The sequence below is a fragment of the Drosophila serrata genome, unplaced genomic scaffold (assembly GCF_035046125.1).
Source record: "Drosophila serrata isolate PLE 108 unplaced genomic scaffold, ASM3504612v1 contig_302, whole genome shotgun sequence".
Lineage (NCBI taxonomy): Eukaryota > Metazoa > Arthropoda > Insecta > Diptera > Drosophilidae > Drosophila > Drosophila serrata.
The window spans coordinates 2113634-2126073 of NW_028257200.1; the positions used below are offsets into that span (position 1 = coordinate 2113634).

The following is a 12440-nucleotide window of genomic DNA, read 5'->3' on the forward strand; positions in this document are numbered from 1 at the left end:
TTTTAATTCGGAAAGCTTTTCTGTGCTATTTTTTATTGCACCAACAAATCTGGATACTGCGTTTGTTTATGTTATTGTCAGTTTCTCACTAAAATCATAACAACCTCTAGAAAGGTATAAAACAGAACATTTTTTTCCGAAAATCATAGTTTAAAAAAACTCATAACTAAGCCAAAAAATCATTAATTTTAATTCTGAAAGCTGTTCTATGCTAGTTTTTAGTCAAATAACAAAGCTGCATACTCAGTTTTATAATTTACAAAATTCGATTTTTTGTCAATTTTTGGCAATTTTAATGATGTAACCCCTTATAAAATTTTCAATTTTCGAAAAAATGTGAAAAATTTATTTTTTGACTGGACATGGCTAGAACGACTGGGCTGTTGATGCTGATCAAGAATATATATGGTTTATAGGGTCGGAAATGACTCCTTCATTACGTTTCAAGCTTCTGACTTAAATTATATTCTGCAAATAGGTATAAAAACAGACCATTTTTTAAAAAGATCTAAGTTTTTCGGACATCATAATTAGGCCGAAATTGCATTAATTTTAATTCGGAAAGCTTTTCTGTGCTATTTTTTATTGCACCAACAAATCTGGATACTGCGTTTGTTTATGTTATTGTCAGTTTCTCACTAAAATCATAAAAACCTGGAGAAAGGTATAAAAACAGAACATTTTTTCCGAAAATCATAGTTTAAAAAAACTCATAACTAAGCCAAAAAATCATTAATTTTAATTCGGAAAGCTGTTCTATGCTAGTTTTTAGTCAAATAACAAAGCTGCATACTCAGTTTTATAATTTACAAAATTCAATTTTTTGTCAATTTTTGGCAATTTTAATGATGTAACCCCTTATAAAATTTTCAATTTTCGAAAAAATGTGAAAAATTTATTTTTTGACCGGACATGGCTAGAACGACTGGGCTGTTGATGCTGATCAAGAATATATATGGTTTATAGGGTCGGAAATTACTCCTTCAAATAATTTCAAGCATCTGACTAAAAGTAGATCGGCTCGCCTGGTAATGCTGATCAAGTTTTTTTTGTCACAATGTTTCCTATTTCTTACATTTTCGGGGCACATATCTTATCATATCGTTAAACCCCATTGGTAGCAGGTAATTATATTTACCGCGTGCTGGTTTATAAGTAAAAGGTATCTTTTACTTTTTCAAACCATAGGTTTTTAGGCTTTATAATCATTTTCTTGCTATACATCCTCATGTAGACCTATATTCTGAATGAAATGTAACAAGCAGCGCATTTGGTCACGTCAGCTTAGCAGTTAAATGCAAGTATCTCTCACAAAATACCTATTTAGGGAAAAATAATAATTTTAAAACGTGACAATCACAAAATTTCTCACTGACCGCCAGAAAGTCGTTGAACCAAAATATTTCTCGTAAGACAAGGTAGAACATGGCTCGTTTGTGATTTCTACTAAGCCATCAGATAATTACCAAACATTTGTTTATATCTTCACTATATATTGGAACTGTGGGTCAACCTTGTTGAATTGGTGGAATAGATAAAGATTAAAGTAATGTTTGCAGCTGCACCCACAACTGAACTATGATAGATAGAACCTAACCAGGTCGGACACACGTTTCAGAACCTTTAGTTGGGCTACTTAAGACACAGTTCGAATCGACAGCAGACACACTACTTTGGAAGTTCAACAGAGAAGCATCATGAGAATCCAATTCCTGTTTACAACGGTCTGCTTTTGCCTCTTTTGGTCCGCTTTCGCCCAGAATGTATCCACGGATTTCAAGAAGCCTTCGGAAGCGGAGGCCGTCAAAGTCCTGAAGAAAAGCAACGAGGAAGTGGAAAAACTTGTCCGAATAGCGCTTGATGTGAACAACAAGAGCAAAAGTTTCGAGGAAAAGATCAAAATTTTGAGAGATGAGATTGAGCGCATTGCAGAATTGGACAAGGTTCTAATCAAACTCGAAGAAAAGGTTGTTGACAGCTTCCAGGACACATCCGCTGGGCTAACAAATTTAACAGCCATAGTCACGGCAACCCAAAACCGAAACGAGCAGGCCATTCAAAACCTCACCAAGGTGGAACTGGAAGTGAGAAGTGCGTTGGGCAAGGTTGATGTCAACCAGAACAAATATGAGCAAAACCTAAATGAATTGGGCACATCTATCAACACTCATTTGGCCGAGATCGAACAGATATTAAAGCAGGCGATAATCAAAGAGCTCAATGGTTTGGATGGTAAGGTCAAGGTGCTTCACCGGCAGCAGCGCAACATCGACGGTCAGTTGGGGCATTTGGATGAGCTGAGTGGTCTGGCTGACCGAGCTAATCTCAAGTTAAATCAGCTGGAGTGCGGTCTCACCACGCTGAATAGCACCCAAGCCAAGAGCCTCAACAGTATTGAGAACACGGTTCGCGGAGTGCAAGTGGCGACCTTCCAGATCGATCAAAAGCTCGCCATCCTGCTAAACAATCAGAAGAATATCGACAAGACTCTGGAGCACTGCAACCACAAACACCAGCCACACCAGAAGGCCCACGAGATCTGGACCCATTCTGGATACGCACCCGACCACAAGTGAGTACCAACCCAACTGTTAAGTGTGTTCCACACATTTTAATAATCCCGCTATATCTGTCTTTTAGATCGCAGCCAGAGCAAAAGCCAGGATACCAACAGAGCAGCCATGTTTCAGAGGAGGAAGCCGAGTACCTGTACAAGCTCTGGTACGGCAAGGGTAATCAGTAAAGAATAAATGAGCAAACGAAAAACCATAGCAAAGTATATCTTCTAACTTTTGTTTAACCCTATGAGTTATTAAACATCCGAATAAATTTATAATTCATCTATTTTCTAAAACGCAATTCAGAAGATATGTTTCATTATACCCTTGTAGGGTATAGTTTTAGTTAGAAGAAACGCAGGCTTTAACTTATACAAATTCATCAATATTAAGCACTTGTGTTACTCTTGCCGATTCTTGTCTCCTTATCTAATACTAAAATAAATCTAATAAATGCGCAAATTTAATATCATCAAAGACGCAATCGTCTATAACTTGTTGGGGTCCAAGGGATGCACCTGACCATCTGTCCTATCGAAGTTTATTAGCAGCTGCGATTGATGTTGGTTCCAGTGCTCCGAGCGGTGAAGTCTTCCGTTAGCCTTCGACCGAAAGTCTTCAACTGACAGACCAGTCTCTATCTTGTCATTACTAGCATCTGGATCGACGGGATACGCATCGTCGCCAGGCAAGAGATGAACGACTCCATTTTTGCATTTGTACATTACAGGATGGATCAGATCAATGCCCTTCTCGGAACGCTTTTCGGCAAACTTCCGTAAATCATCCAAAGATGGAAAGTTCAGGCAACGGGATAGCTCATAGAATTGGGGTGGCGGCAACCAGAGCTTCTTCGTCAAGCAAGCCTGAAGGTAGTCCAAGGGGGAGCGCCACGCACAGTCCTTGACCTCATTTGGTTCGATGTGCACACTAGGCTCCTGCTCCAAAGCCGCCATAAAGAAGGCCGTTTCGAATCGCTTCTTAAATGTGGACGGTGTGCGCCAGACGGACCACTCGTGCAGGGACCACACATCGGGCAGCACTTCCAGCTCTTTGCAGAGCGTCAGGAACTTGCTGGCGTCGTTGTGAACGACATGCTGCCAGTGTGCTCGATCAAACTGCTCGTGGAACTGTCCGAAGCCACTGGTAGAGGTCAGAGATTTCCTGTCCCGGCACAACAAGATGCCCAATTCCTCAAAGGTCTCTCTTATGGCGGTTAGCCGCAAGGACAAGGAGCTATGGAAAAGACAAGAAGTTACAGAATGGCTTTTCCAGAGAGCCAGTACACAATCTTACGGATCTATACCCTCGTTATCTCCTATAGACTTGAAAATCTCCGGTCGCGGCCCCTTTATTTTGCTTAAGTCTTGCAGCTTGGCTAAGCTGATTTCGCTTCGCTGGAAGTGCTCTAACCAAGAGGGTGAACTGTCTGTGCCATCACATACGCCACCGGGAAAGACCGAGGACTCTGGCATAAAAGTTGACTTTGGTGTACGAGTCAAGAGCAGGGCCTAATCATCATTCAATTAATAAGATTAGTAAAGATTAAGATTTAGCTAATGCAAATAAAGGCTCACATTGTAGTCGAAGGACTTGGGCTTCGCAGCCCGACTTCTGGCCAGCAGAATAAGGCTGGAAGACAGTCGGATTTTGGGCAACACCTGTTTGGACATCTCGTTTAGGTAACTGAGAGCGATACCGATTTCGATTGGTAGCATTATCGATTGCTCGTCAGCTGTTTCTTATAGCGCATACCTGTTGATTAGGGAGTATATATATCTGTATAAATTAATGCATAGCTACAAATTGTGACAATTCTAGTATAAATCTCTATTGTCTGGATTTTCTTAGAGGAAACGTGGTTTTTTTCCTTTCAAGGACACGTTACCTCATATCATTATAAATACCAGTTGATTCTTATAAATCTCATTTAAAAGGGTATCTACAGGTCGACTACCTTAGAAAAAGGGGTACTAAGGAGCAAAGGTTTCAAAGACTAAACTTTAAAGTTTGGATCACGGATTTGTATGTCTACTAACAATGGTAGCTCATCCTAAGAAGAGTACATACAGGTCTTCTGCTAGCCTCATATTGGCTGCCAAAGAGGATTCCAACAAAGATTATGACTACAGTGTGAGTTTACCAAAGTTTGACCAAAGGTTACAATACAAATTCAAATAATTGGTTTACTTTTCCTTTAAGTTACTTTTGATTAAACGCACCGAGAGCACATCCTATACCATTAATCACTGCGTCTTTCCTGGAGGCGTGTTTGATCCCCGAGATGATGAATCTTCCGAGTGGTTGAACTACTTCCGCTCCTTCGGAGTAACCGCTGAGCAGTTGAAAGTGCTTACCCAAGATCAGCAGTCTCCTAGGCCGCAGTTCCTCTCTGGTGGGCAGCACTTTTCCAGGGACATCGCCTTAAGGTTGACTGCCCTCAGGGAAGCCTTCGAGGAAGTGGGAATCCTGATTTGTTTAAACCGTGATTGCCTGAATAATTGGGACGACACCGCAAAGACGCCAGCACCACGGACTTTAACCTTGGACCCCATCAGTGATCGCTCTGAATGGCAAAGTCGTGTTCACAATGATGCCTCGCAATTTTTGGAGTTGTGTAAACATTTTAATGTAATACCGAACCTGTGGGCCCTTCACGAGTGGTCTGTTTGGCGTACAGCGGCCACGGCCAATCGAAAGTATGATACGGTTTACTACGTTGCCACGCTGGATAATCATGCCAAAAATGTGAGTCTGCTTCTGGAACCGCAAGAGGTGGCTTCAGCTCACTGGATGAGCCCAAAAGAGGCCTGGTCCCGCTCCCAAGACGGCTCCATTTGGCTGCCTTTTATGCTGCTGTACGACACGGCTCGACTGATGAATTTCCACAGCTGCCAGGAGCTGGCCGACTTTTCTCGCCATCGGAGCACGTGGGGCGGCACAATGGTGCAACCCGTCTACTATCGCTGCGATGAATGCATGTTCGGAGTGCTTCCTGGAGATGAACTGTACCCTAGCGATCCCGGCGCTTGCACACAAACTATCATCCTGCCCGAATCATTACAGGACCAACATCGCACTGCCAAGCGATACAACCGCTATATCATCTACGACTTCCATAAGGTAGTGCTCGCATCCAATGTTCCGCCTATCGATGGTCATCTGCAGCTGCAACCACTAGTCAACACAAAGTTGGCAAAGTTATAGTGTGGAAAATATATTTAATTTTATATATAACAACTATATACCACTGTCCAACTCCGTCTGTATGCGATGGCAAGCATGGCACAGGCCATCCTGGGACTCCAGCCGTTTCTTAGCCATTCCTTCGAGATCTTCGCCGTTCTTGTAGAGAGCCACGCCTGCCTCGGACACCGAACGCGAATACTCGATGGCCAGGAGAGTGTCTGAGAGTTGGAAATCCAGCGCAGACTGGCAGTGAACACAACTGGCCTGTTCAGGGTGCGTTTTGGGAGCAATTTTGTCCCCAGTCCGGAACACTGTAGACACGGTGGAAGCGTAGTTCTGCTGCAGGTTGGTTACGAACGCCGACGTGAGGTTCTGCAGGCTGGCGGCCTCTCCGCGCTCCTGGCCATACCGGAGACAACTTTTGAGAAGTGGTTTAAGTCGCTGGGCATGCACATAGAACTGTACCTCCTGCTCGTTGAGGTCTTTCAAGGGTCGAAGAAGTTTGACGCCACCGGCCAGTCGGTCATCCAGGAGAGCCACATCTAAGGCAGCGCTGCCACCTCGTCCCAAAGCGATCGTCGTCAGCAATTGCGTGGCCAAGTCCACACTTATACTGGATTCAAAAACATGGCTGCAATGGAGCTGCTGGGCCACTGAAGCAATTAGGTTCTTGCGCTCCTGCTGCAGGTAATCCTGGCGAGCTGTAAGGCTTCGCAGTTTTTCCAGTTTAATCGCAAGTCTGCCGATTTCTTTGGAAGCGGTGGGAGAGTACTCCTTAATAGTGCGTAGAGAGCTGGCCGGTGCCCCCAACTCTATCACATGAAATTCAAAGGGTTCGTATTGTTGAGACAATGCTTGAAGAGATTCCACATCTACAGAATCGCCCTGCTGCAGTGTTTGGTCCTCCACGTAGACCACACGAGCATTGCAATGAAGCCTTTTGAATGTGTTCTGCGTCTGGGCGAAGTGCAGCATATCCATCAGCACCAGGGACTCGGCAGAGCCATCAAGCACCAGGAGGACCTCCGAATCTCGAGGCAGAACTTTGGCTGCGCCCAGCGCTGCCCTGAACTTGTGCCTCACATAGTTAAGAAAGCAAGCACGGCACTCCGGCGTCCGGAAGCTCAGTTTGTACAGCTCGGTGGATGATGTGCCGCATTTGGCGCAGTCCCCTGTGCTCAGAACTATGCCAGCGGGCAGGGACTCTGCCACCATGGCATGGACTCCTCCCTCGTCGCCGAAATCATCTTCACCTATACTGCACATGGCAATTTACGAGAATTTCACAGAAACACGAAATGACCAGGGATGAATTGTCATTTCGATGTAAGTAGCCAGTGGTGCTCAGATGTCTTTTATCATCGAGTAATATCACTGGGCATGCGAAATGTAACAAAAACGTTCTCTTCAATGAAACTTTCATTTTTATCATATTTTTTTTTTTGCTGCTTATTATCTCTAAGTTAATACATACAAATAATTAGTGACCTATGTGTATTGAGAATTCAGCTAGTTTAAATAGAAGGTTTTCTGCCAGCACAAGTAAGAGGGTATCGGCTACCAACTATCGATACAGTATATCGACTACGCAGCCTAGAATCGTCCAGAAGCAACCTTGCAACAGAAAGTGCAGTGAAAAATACAAAAATAGCTGTTAAAACTACAATAAATTGTACAAAAACTATTGATAAGTTAAATTTAAGACAGGAGGTACGTGCCAAAGGTGTTTTTGTGAGATAATTTGATCAACAAGCATCCCAAAATTGGGCGCAAAAAACTGGGTGCTGCTGGTGGGACATATGTGAATGCCTGTGCCTGCGTGAGTGTGTGTGCGTGCGTCTGTGTGTGTGTGCTCTCATACGCAAGCAAAAAGTATCGGGTAGCAAAAAAAATCGAGAAACTTTCTTATTGACGATAGCCGAGCGAACAAGAAGAAGCAGCTGACATTTGAGGAAAACGGGAAAAGATCCCGAAAAGCCAGCAAAAATAAGCTAATCGCCGCCATCTACTTTTAGCAGATCGCACCAAAAGTCTATTGAGCCCTAGAGCAGACTGGAATCGTCATCATCGAAGCAGGGCGATAGAGGTCATCTTATAAATAAATTTTTCGGGCGTGTGTGCATGTGTGCGCGCCTCACCCCGAGAACTATTAACCCCCTACCCGAACCAGAGCTCAGACCAACGCAAGCAGCAGCCAACAACAACAGCAGCAGCAAGCAGTAGCATCTAACCCGCCTCAGCATGATACTGGAGAACTCCGACAAGCTCAAGGACTGGCTGAGCGTGGTCTTGGAGCCACTGTAAGTAGCAGAGCATAGCTTGTCCTCTTTGAACTTTTTTCATTAAGCGAACCCTTCCCATTTTATGCGCCACAGTTGCGATGCAGACTCCTCGGCCTTGGCGCGCTACGTTATCGCACTGCTCAAGAAAGACAAATCGGATAAGGATCTCAAGCGGATCATGATCGAACAGCTCGACGTCTTTCTGTCCGAGGAAACGACACGCTTTGTTGAACGATTGTTCGATGCCATTGCCAGCGAGGAGTATCTGACGCTGCCCGCCCCACTGCCATCGACGGCCAATAGCGCCGCCGCCACCGCCGCTGAGCTGGATCTCGACCATGAACTGGCCTTGGCCATTGACGGGGCACATGATGACATCGAGGCCGTGCTGGCCGCCGATTCACCACCGCCTCCGGCACCTAAAGACAATGTGATAACCCTCGAGAGCAATCAGGCTGCGTTGGACCAAGTGAGCCACCATGCTAGAGAAGCTGAGGCGCTCGCCTTTGTTAGCCAGGAAAGTGGCTTTGCCTCGAACTCTACTACAGATGCCAAGACAGCCTTCGATGTGAGTATTATTGAATCCAAAGAATTTGACAGCATTGTTAATCTTTTCTTGCATTAATTTCTTGCAGCAGAAAACCAAAGATTCCCACAATCTGCAGTCCGCCTCCTCCCACTACCAACACCAACACCATGTACGTAGCGCTAGTCCACCTACAGCCAGAAGCAGCGGAAGTGGTGGTGGAGGAGTAGGCCTGGTGGCGGGCTATGCCGACAAGGAGAACCAACCACGCGACAGTCGTCGGCGACGTGCTTCCCTGCGGTCTCGGTCCCGTTCCCGTTCGCGGTCCAATGAGCGTGCCTTCCGCCGCTCCAGATCCCGCGATCGACGGGCGAACGAGCGCGAGAAAACCCAACGCCAGTTCCGGAATAAATCCCCGCCAGGCTCTCAGACTGATAACCGCCACGGTCACGGACGACGCAACTTTGACCGCCGTCGCATCGCCGGTGGCAATAATGGGGACGAACGGCCTCGCTTTGGAAACAACAAGAGCCGCCGGTCGCACAGCCGATCCATGTCGCCCGATCGGAGCTCACGGCGGAATCAGCAGGGGTCACCGGATCGAGGACAGGCTGCTGGTCAAGTAATCCAACCAGTTCCTGTACCAGTTGTACCTCCCGCACCCGTTGAGCATCCAGCCGCGCTCCATCCACGCCAGCGCTGTCGTGACTTCGACGAGAAGGGCTATTGCGTAAGGGGAGAGACGTGCCCCTGGGATCACGGAATCAACCCTGTTGTTTTCGAAGGTATCAACAACTCAGCCCTTATGATGTCCATGCGAGAGTACAATCCAGATGCGCCCGAGATTTGGACGCGAGGAGGAGGGCCGCCGCCAGGAGCTGGGGGTCAGGGACCAGTAGCACCACCAGCGCCGGGTCCCGGGCAGACCACTATTAACCCATTCAGTGGTAATGTGCGACCCAACACGCTGATGAGCGGCGGCGCCGGTCCAAATCCGATGGGCGTGCCCAATCCCGCTGACTATGCTCGTAATCCTGGCGGTCCACCACCACCACCCGCTATGATGCCATTCCCCTTCAATCCTACGGCGGTAACAACACCACTTCAGCGCCAATTGATACCTATACCCGTGGTTGATGGTGCCCCCGCTTCGGGTGGAGTGGCAGAGATAGGAAAGCGGCGATTCGAGCTAGAGGACTCCGTGGCCATTGCTGATGTACCAACGAAGCGCAAAGTACCGATCAACAGTCGACTCGGTCCACGGATTAATCCCAATATGCAGCAGCACAACAGCTCTCTAGAGTTGAGAAAGGTGCCGAGGGGACTAAACACCATCGCCCATTTGAACAATCACTTTGCCAAGTTTGGCAAGATTGTCAACATCCAAGTCTCGTACGAAGGCGATCCCGAGGCAGCCATAGTCACATTCTCCACGCACGCGGAGGCCAATGTGGCCTACAGGAGCACTGAAGCGGTGCTCAACAACAGATTTATCAAGGTTTTCTGGCACAACGACAGTAGCGGCGTTGATGTTGGTCAGGTTAATCCGATGGGTAGCGGCGTTGGAGGTGGCGGCCGAAAGAATGCTAGCCAATATCATTTGCACAACGTGCCCGCCGTACCCACGCCGAATGCAGATGGTGCAAAGATCACTAATACCAATCCCCTGACTGAAGCGAGTGCGGGTAACAACAATGCCACGCCATCGACAGAACAGCAGGCCAGCACCGCGGCTCCCGCCTCTATGCGTCTCAAGCTTAACACAACGACAGGAGGAACGGGAGGAGCAGGCGCAGGTGGAGCAGCGGCAGGTGGAGCAGGTGCTGGTCGTACTTTGAATCCGGCTGCGAATGCCGCGAGCATACGCAAGAAGAAGGAGGAACAGCAGAAAGCGGTGCATCAGCTAGCAAACGGACTGCGCAAAAGGAAACAGGAGCTACTTCAGAGCTATGTCAAGCAAGTGAAGACTGCTCTGGAGCTTGTTGAACGGATGGACCTGAACGATGCCCAGCGTCCGCTGACTCTGCAGACAATCAAAGTGCTGCAGGAGAACATTGACAAGCTGAGCAAGGATGTCCATGCCGATCAGGATCAGTTGCAGGCGCAAATCCAGCAACAACAGCAGCAGCAGCCGCCCATTAAGAAGACCAAGGAGCAACAGAAGAAGGAGCTGCTGGACATGGAGCTGGAGCTAATTGCCCAGCAACAGGAGGGTAACGACACATCGGCCATACAGAAGCGATTGGAAGAGCTACAGCGAAATTTGGGCGTGGGGGGACCCCAAGCCGCGCACAACAACAGCAAGGCGCCCCACTTTGTAACCTCTTCGGGAGTAGCTGGCGGTGCCGCAGGACGTAAGCGGCCCAACTTGCCAGAAGGACCGACGCGAGTGGATCGAAGACCAAAAGCCATTGTGGTCACTGGCTTTGCGGCGGAAGAGGCGGACTTTGTCCTGGGGCACTTCAAGGTAAGCTCTCTCAGCAATTTGTAGATTGAATTGGATGGATGCGAAGATGAGCACTTTTCTTATACATTGCTTTCCTTTCACAGAATTTCGGTGAGATTTCTAAGCATGATGTAGACCGCGAGATTCCACAGTTAATACTCTCCTATGCGACCCGCCTCAATGCTGAGCAGGCCGTGCTCCGTGGCAAAATGTACAAAGACAAGCTCCTGCAGGTGAGTGAAGATGAGAGAATGAAGTAGTTCTTCTAGAAAATATCATGATTGAATTATTTTTGCAGATTTCGTGGGCGCCTGTGGTTACACCAACGGCACCTGCTCCAATGGCAGCGCCCTCTGTGGAGAAGACTTCGGTCCCAGAGAACCCCAAACAATTGATTCAGTCCGTCAGCGAGAGCGAGAGCCTGTTGGGCAGCGACACGCTTCCGGAGTTGCGTCTAGAGGATGAAGAGGAGGATGAGGAGTCCGAGGATCGGTCGTGGCGTCGTTGATGCACCGCCCTGCGCTGCTAAGGCGACGGGCGAGCAAGCTCCAAGTGGCTCACAACTGTTAGGCAGCCCTTAACATGTGTTTGTTGTTATTCTATATCTTAATGTGGTGGAGTGTGCTGTCGTAGTGCAGGGAGGCAGAAGCCTAGCGAAGCACTCGTAGCATCTCCAAAACATGATTAAAAAACGCTCTAAATATTACTAATATTTTAATTGAACATAAATTATGAATCGCCTACAAAAATACGAATGAGTTTTTAGCTAAGCCTAAGTCCGAAGTAGCAACACTAAACCTAGAACTAAAACTTCAACTGCGAAATGCGAACCAACAACTCCACAGCTCTGTGCGAAGCCGGGCTGTCCAATCATTGGTCAGACACCGCGGAACTACTCTTTGTATTTACACATTTTTCACTCTATCCTTTTATTATATACAAATATTTATATATATACATATATAAATGCATATATATAATTGTTAAGATTTTATGTTGAGTTAAAAAACGATAAAATACTAAAAGAACACAAAAAAATTGCAAAAGAAAAAGTCCCCAAAAACAAGCGCAATGAAAATAAGTCAAAAAGAAAAAAGAAACAAAATATATAGCAACGTGAAAGAGAAAACAAACAGTAAAGTTATATAGAGAGATATATAATAAATAAAGTAAATAGTTTCGTATTTCAGGAAGTCCAAAAATTCTTTTTTCTGTGGGTGGGGAGAATATTATTTTCAATACTATTTATATACCCTTGCAGAGTAATAATAATTCAAGTAAGCAAAAATGCCAGTAACATCGAAAAATCGAGTGGAAAAATTGAGTGAAAATGGCTTGCACCAAAGTAAGTTCTCCCTCTCCTGATTCTGTTGGCCTGGTGCTTGAAATCGAAAAGTCGGTGAATTTGTAGTGAAAACGTCCAAATTGAAGCCTTGTTT

At 46.4% G+C, this 12440-nt stretch overlaps 5 protein-coding genes across 9 annotated transcripts; 3 read left to right on the forward strand and 2 right to left on the reverse strand.

The window, feature by feature from the left end:
- Positions 1 to 1078: 1078 nt before the first annotated feature.
- Positions 1079 to 3336, forward strand: LOC110181360 (uncharacterized). Its single transcript, XM_020949083.2, has 2 exons — positions 1079 to 2572; positions 2641 to 3336. The coding sequence occupies exons 1-2, from the start codon at positions 1698 to 1700 to the stop codon at positions 2741 to 2743; spliced, it is 978 nt and encodes a 325-aa protein (XP_020804742.2). The 5' UTR covers positions 1079 to 1697; the 3' UTR covers positions 2744 to 3336.
- Positions 2826 to 5047, reverse strand: LOC110178694 (acyl-coenzyme A diphosphatase NUDT19). 2 transcript variants are annotated; one of them, XM_086837340.1, is made up of 4 exons: positions 4916 to 5047; positions 4136 to 4313; positions 3855 to 4069; positions 2826 to 3794 (listed from the first exon to the last, which is right to left on the reverse strand). In XM_086837340.1, exons 2-4 carry the CDS (start codon positions 4274 to 4276, stop codon positions 3047 to 3049), a joined length of 1104 nt encoding a protein of 367 aa, XP_086693466.1. In that variant the 5' UTR covers positions 4277 to 4313; positions 4916 to 5047; the 3' UTR covers positions 2826 to 3046. The 2 variants fall into 2 exon arrangements, with proteins under 2 accessions (XP_086693466.1, XP_020801556.2); XM_020945897.2 differs by lacking the exon at positions 4916 to 5047 and having other exon boundaries at positions 4136 to 4262.
- LOC110181358 (acyl-coenzyme A diphosphatase NUDT19) lies at positions 4275 to 5801 on the forward strand. The gene is made up of 2 exons (XM_020949082.2): positions 4275 to 4691; positions 4761 to 5801. Exons 1-2 carry the CDS (start codon positions 4599 to 4601, stop codon positions 5763 to 5765), a joined length of 1098 nt encoding a protein of 365 aa, XP_020804741.2. The 5' UTR covers positions 4275 to 4598; the 3' UTR covers positions 5766 to 5801.
- On the reverse strand, positions 5163 to 7341 carry Ctu2 (Cytosolic thiouridylase subunit 2). The gene is made up of 2 exons (XM_020949080.2): positions 5807 to 7341; positions 5163 to 5735 (listed from the first exon to the last, which is right to left on the reverse strand). Exons 1-2 carry the CDS (start codon positions 7011 to 7013, stop codon positions 5707 to 5709), a joined length of 1236 nt encoding a protein of 411 aa, XP_020804739.2. The 5' UTR covers positions 7014 to 7341; the 3' UTR covers positions 5163 to 5706.
- Positions 7317 to 12194, forward strand: swm (Zinc finger protein swm). Of its 4 annotated transcripts, none has more exons than XM_086837337.1 (6): positions 7317 to 7457; positions 7766 to 8047; positions 8123 to 8597; positions 8665 to 11022; positions 11106 to 11234; positions 11300 to 12194. In XM_086837337.1, exons 2-6 carry the CDS (start codon positions 7989 to 7991, stop codon positions 11507 to 11509), a joined length of 3231 nt encoding a protein of 1076 aa, XP_086693463.1. In that variant the 5' UTR covers positions 7317 to 7457; positions 7766 to 7988; the 3' UTR covers positions 11510 to 12194. The 4 variants fall into 4 exon arrangements, with proteins under 4 accessions (XP_086693463.1, XP_086693465.1, XP_020804774.2 ...); XM_086837339.1 differs by having other exon boundaries at positions 8668 to 11022; XM_020949115.2 differs by having other exon boundaries at positions 7329 to 7457; positions 7763 to 8047.
- Positions 12195 to 12440: the final 246 nt, after the last annotated feature.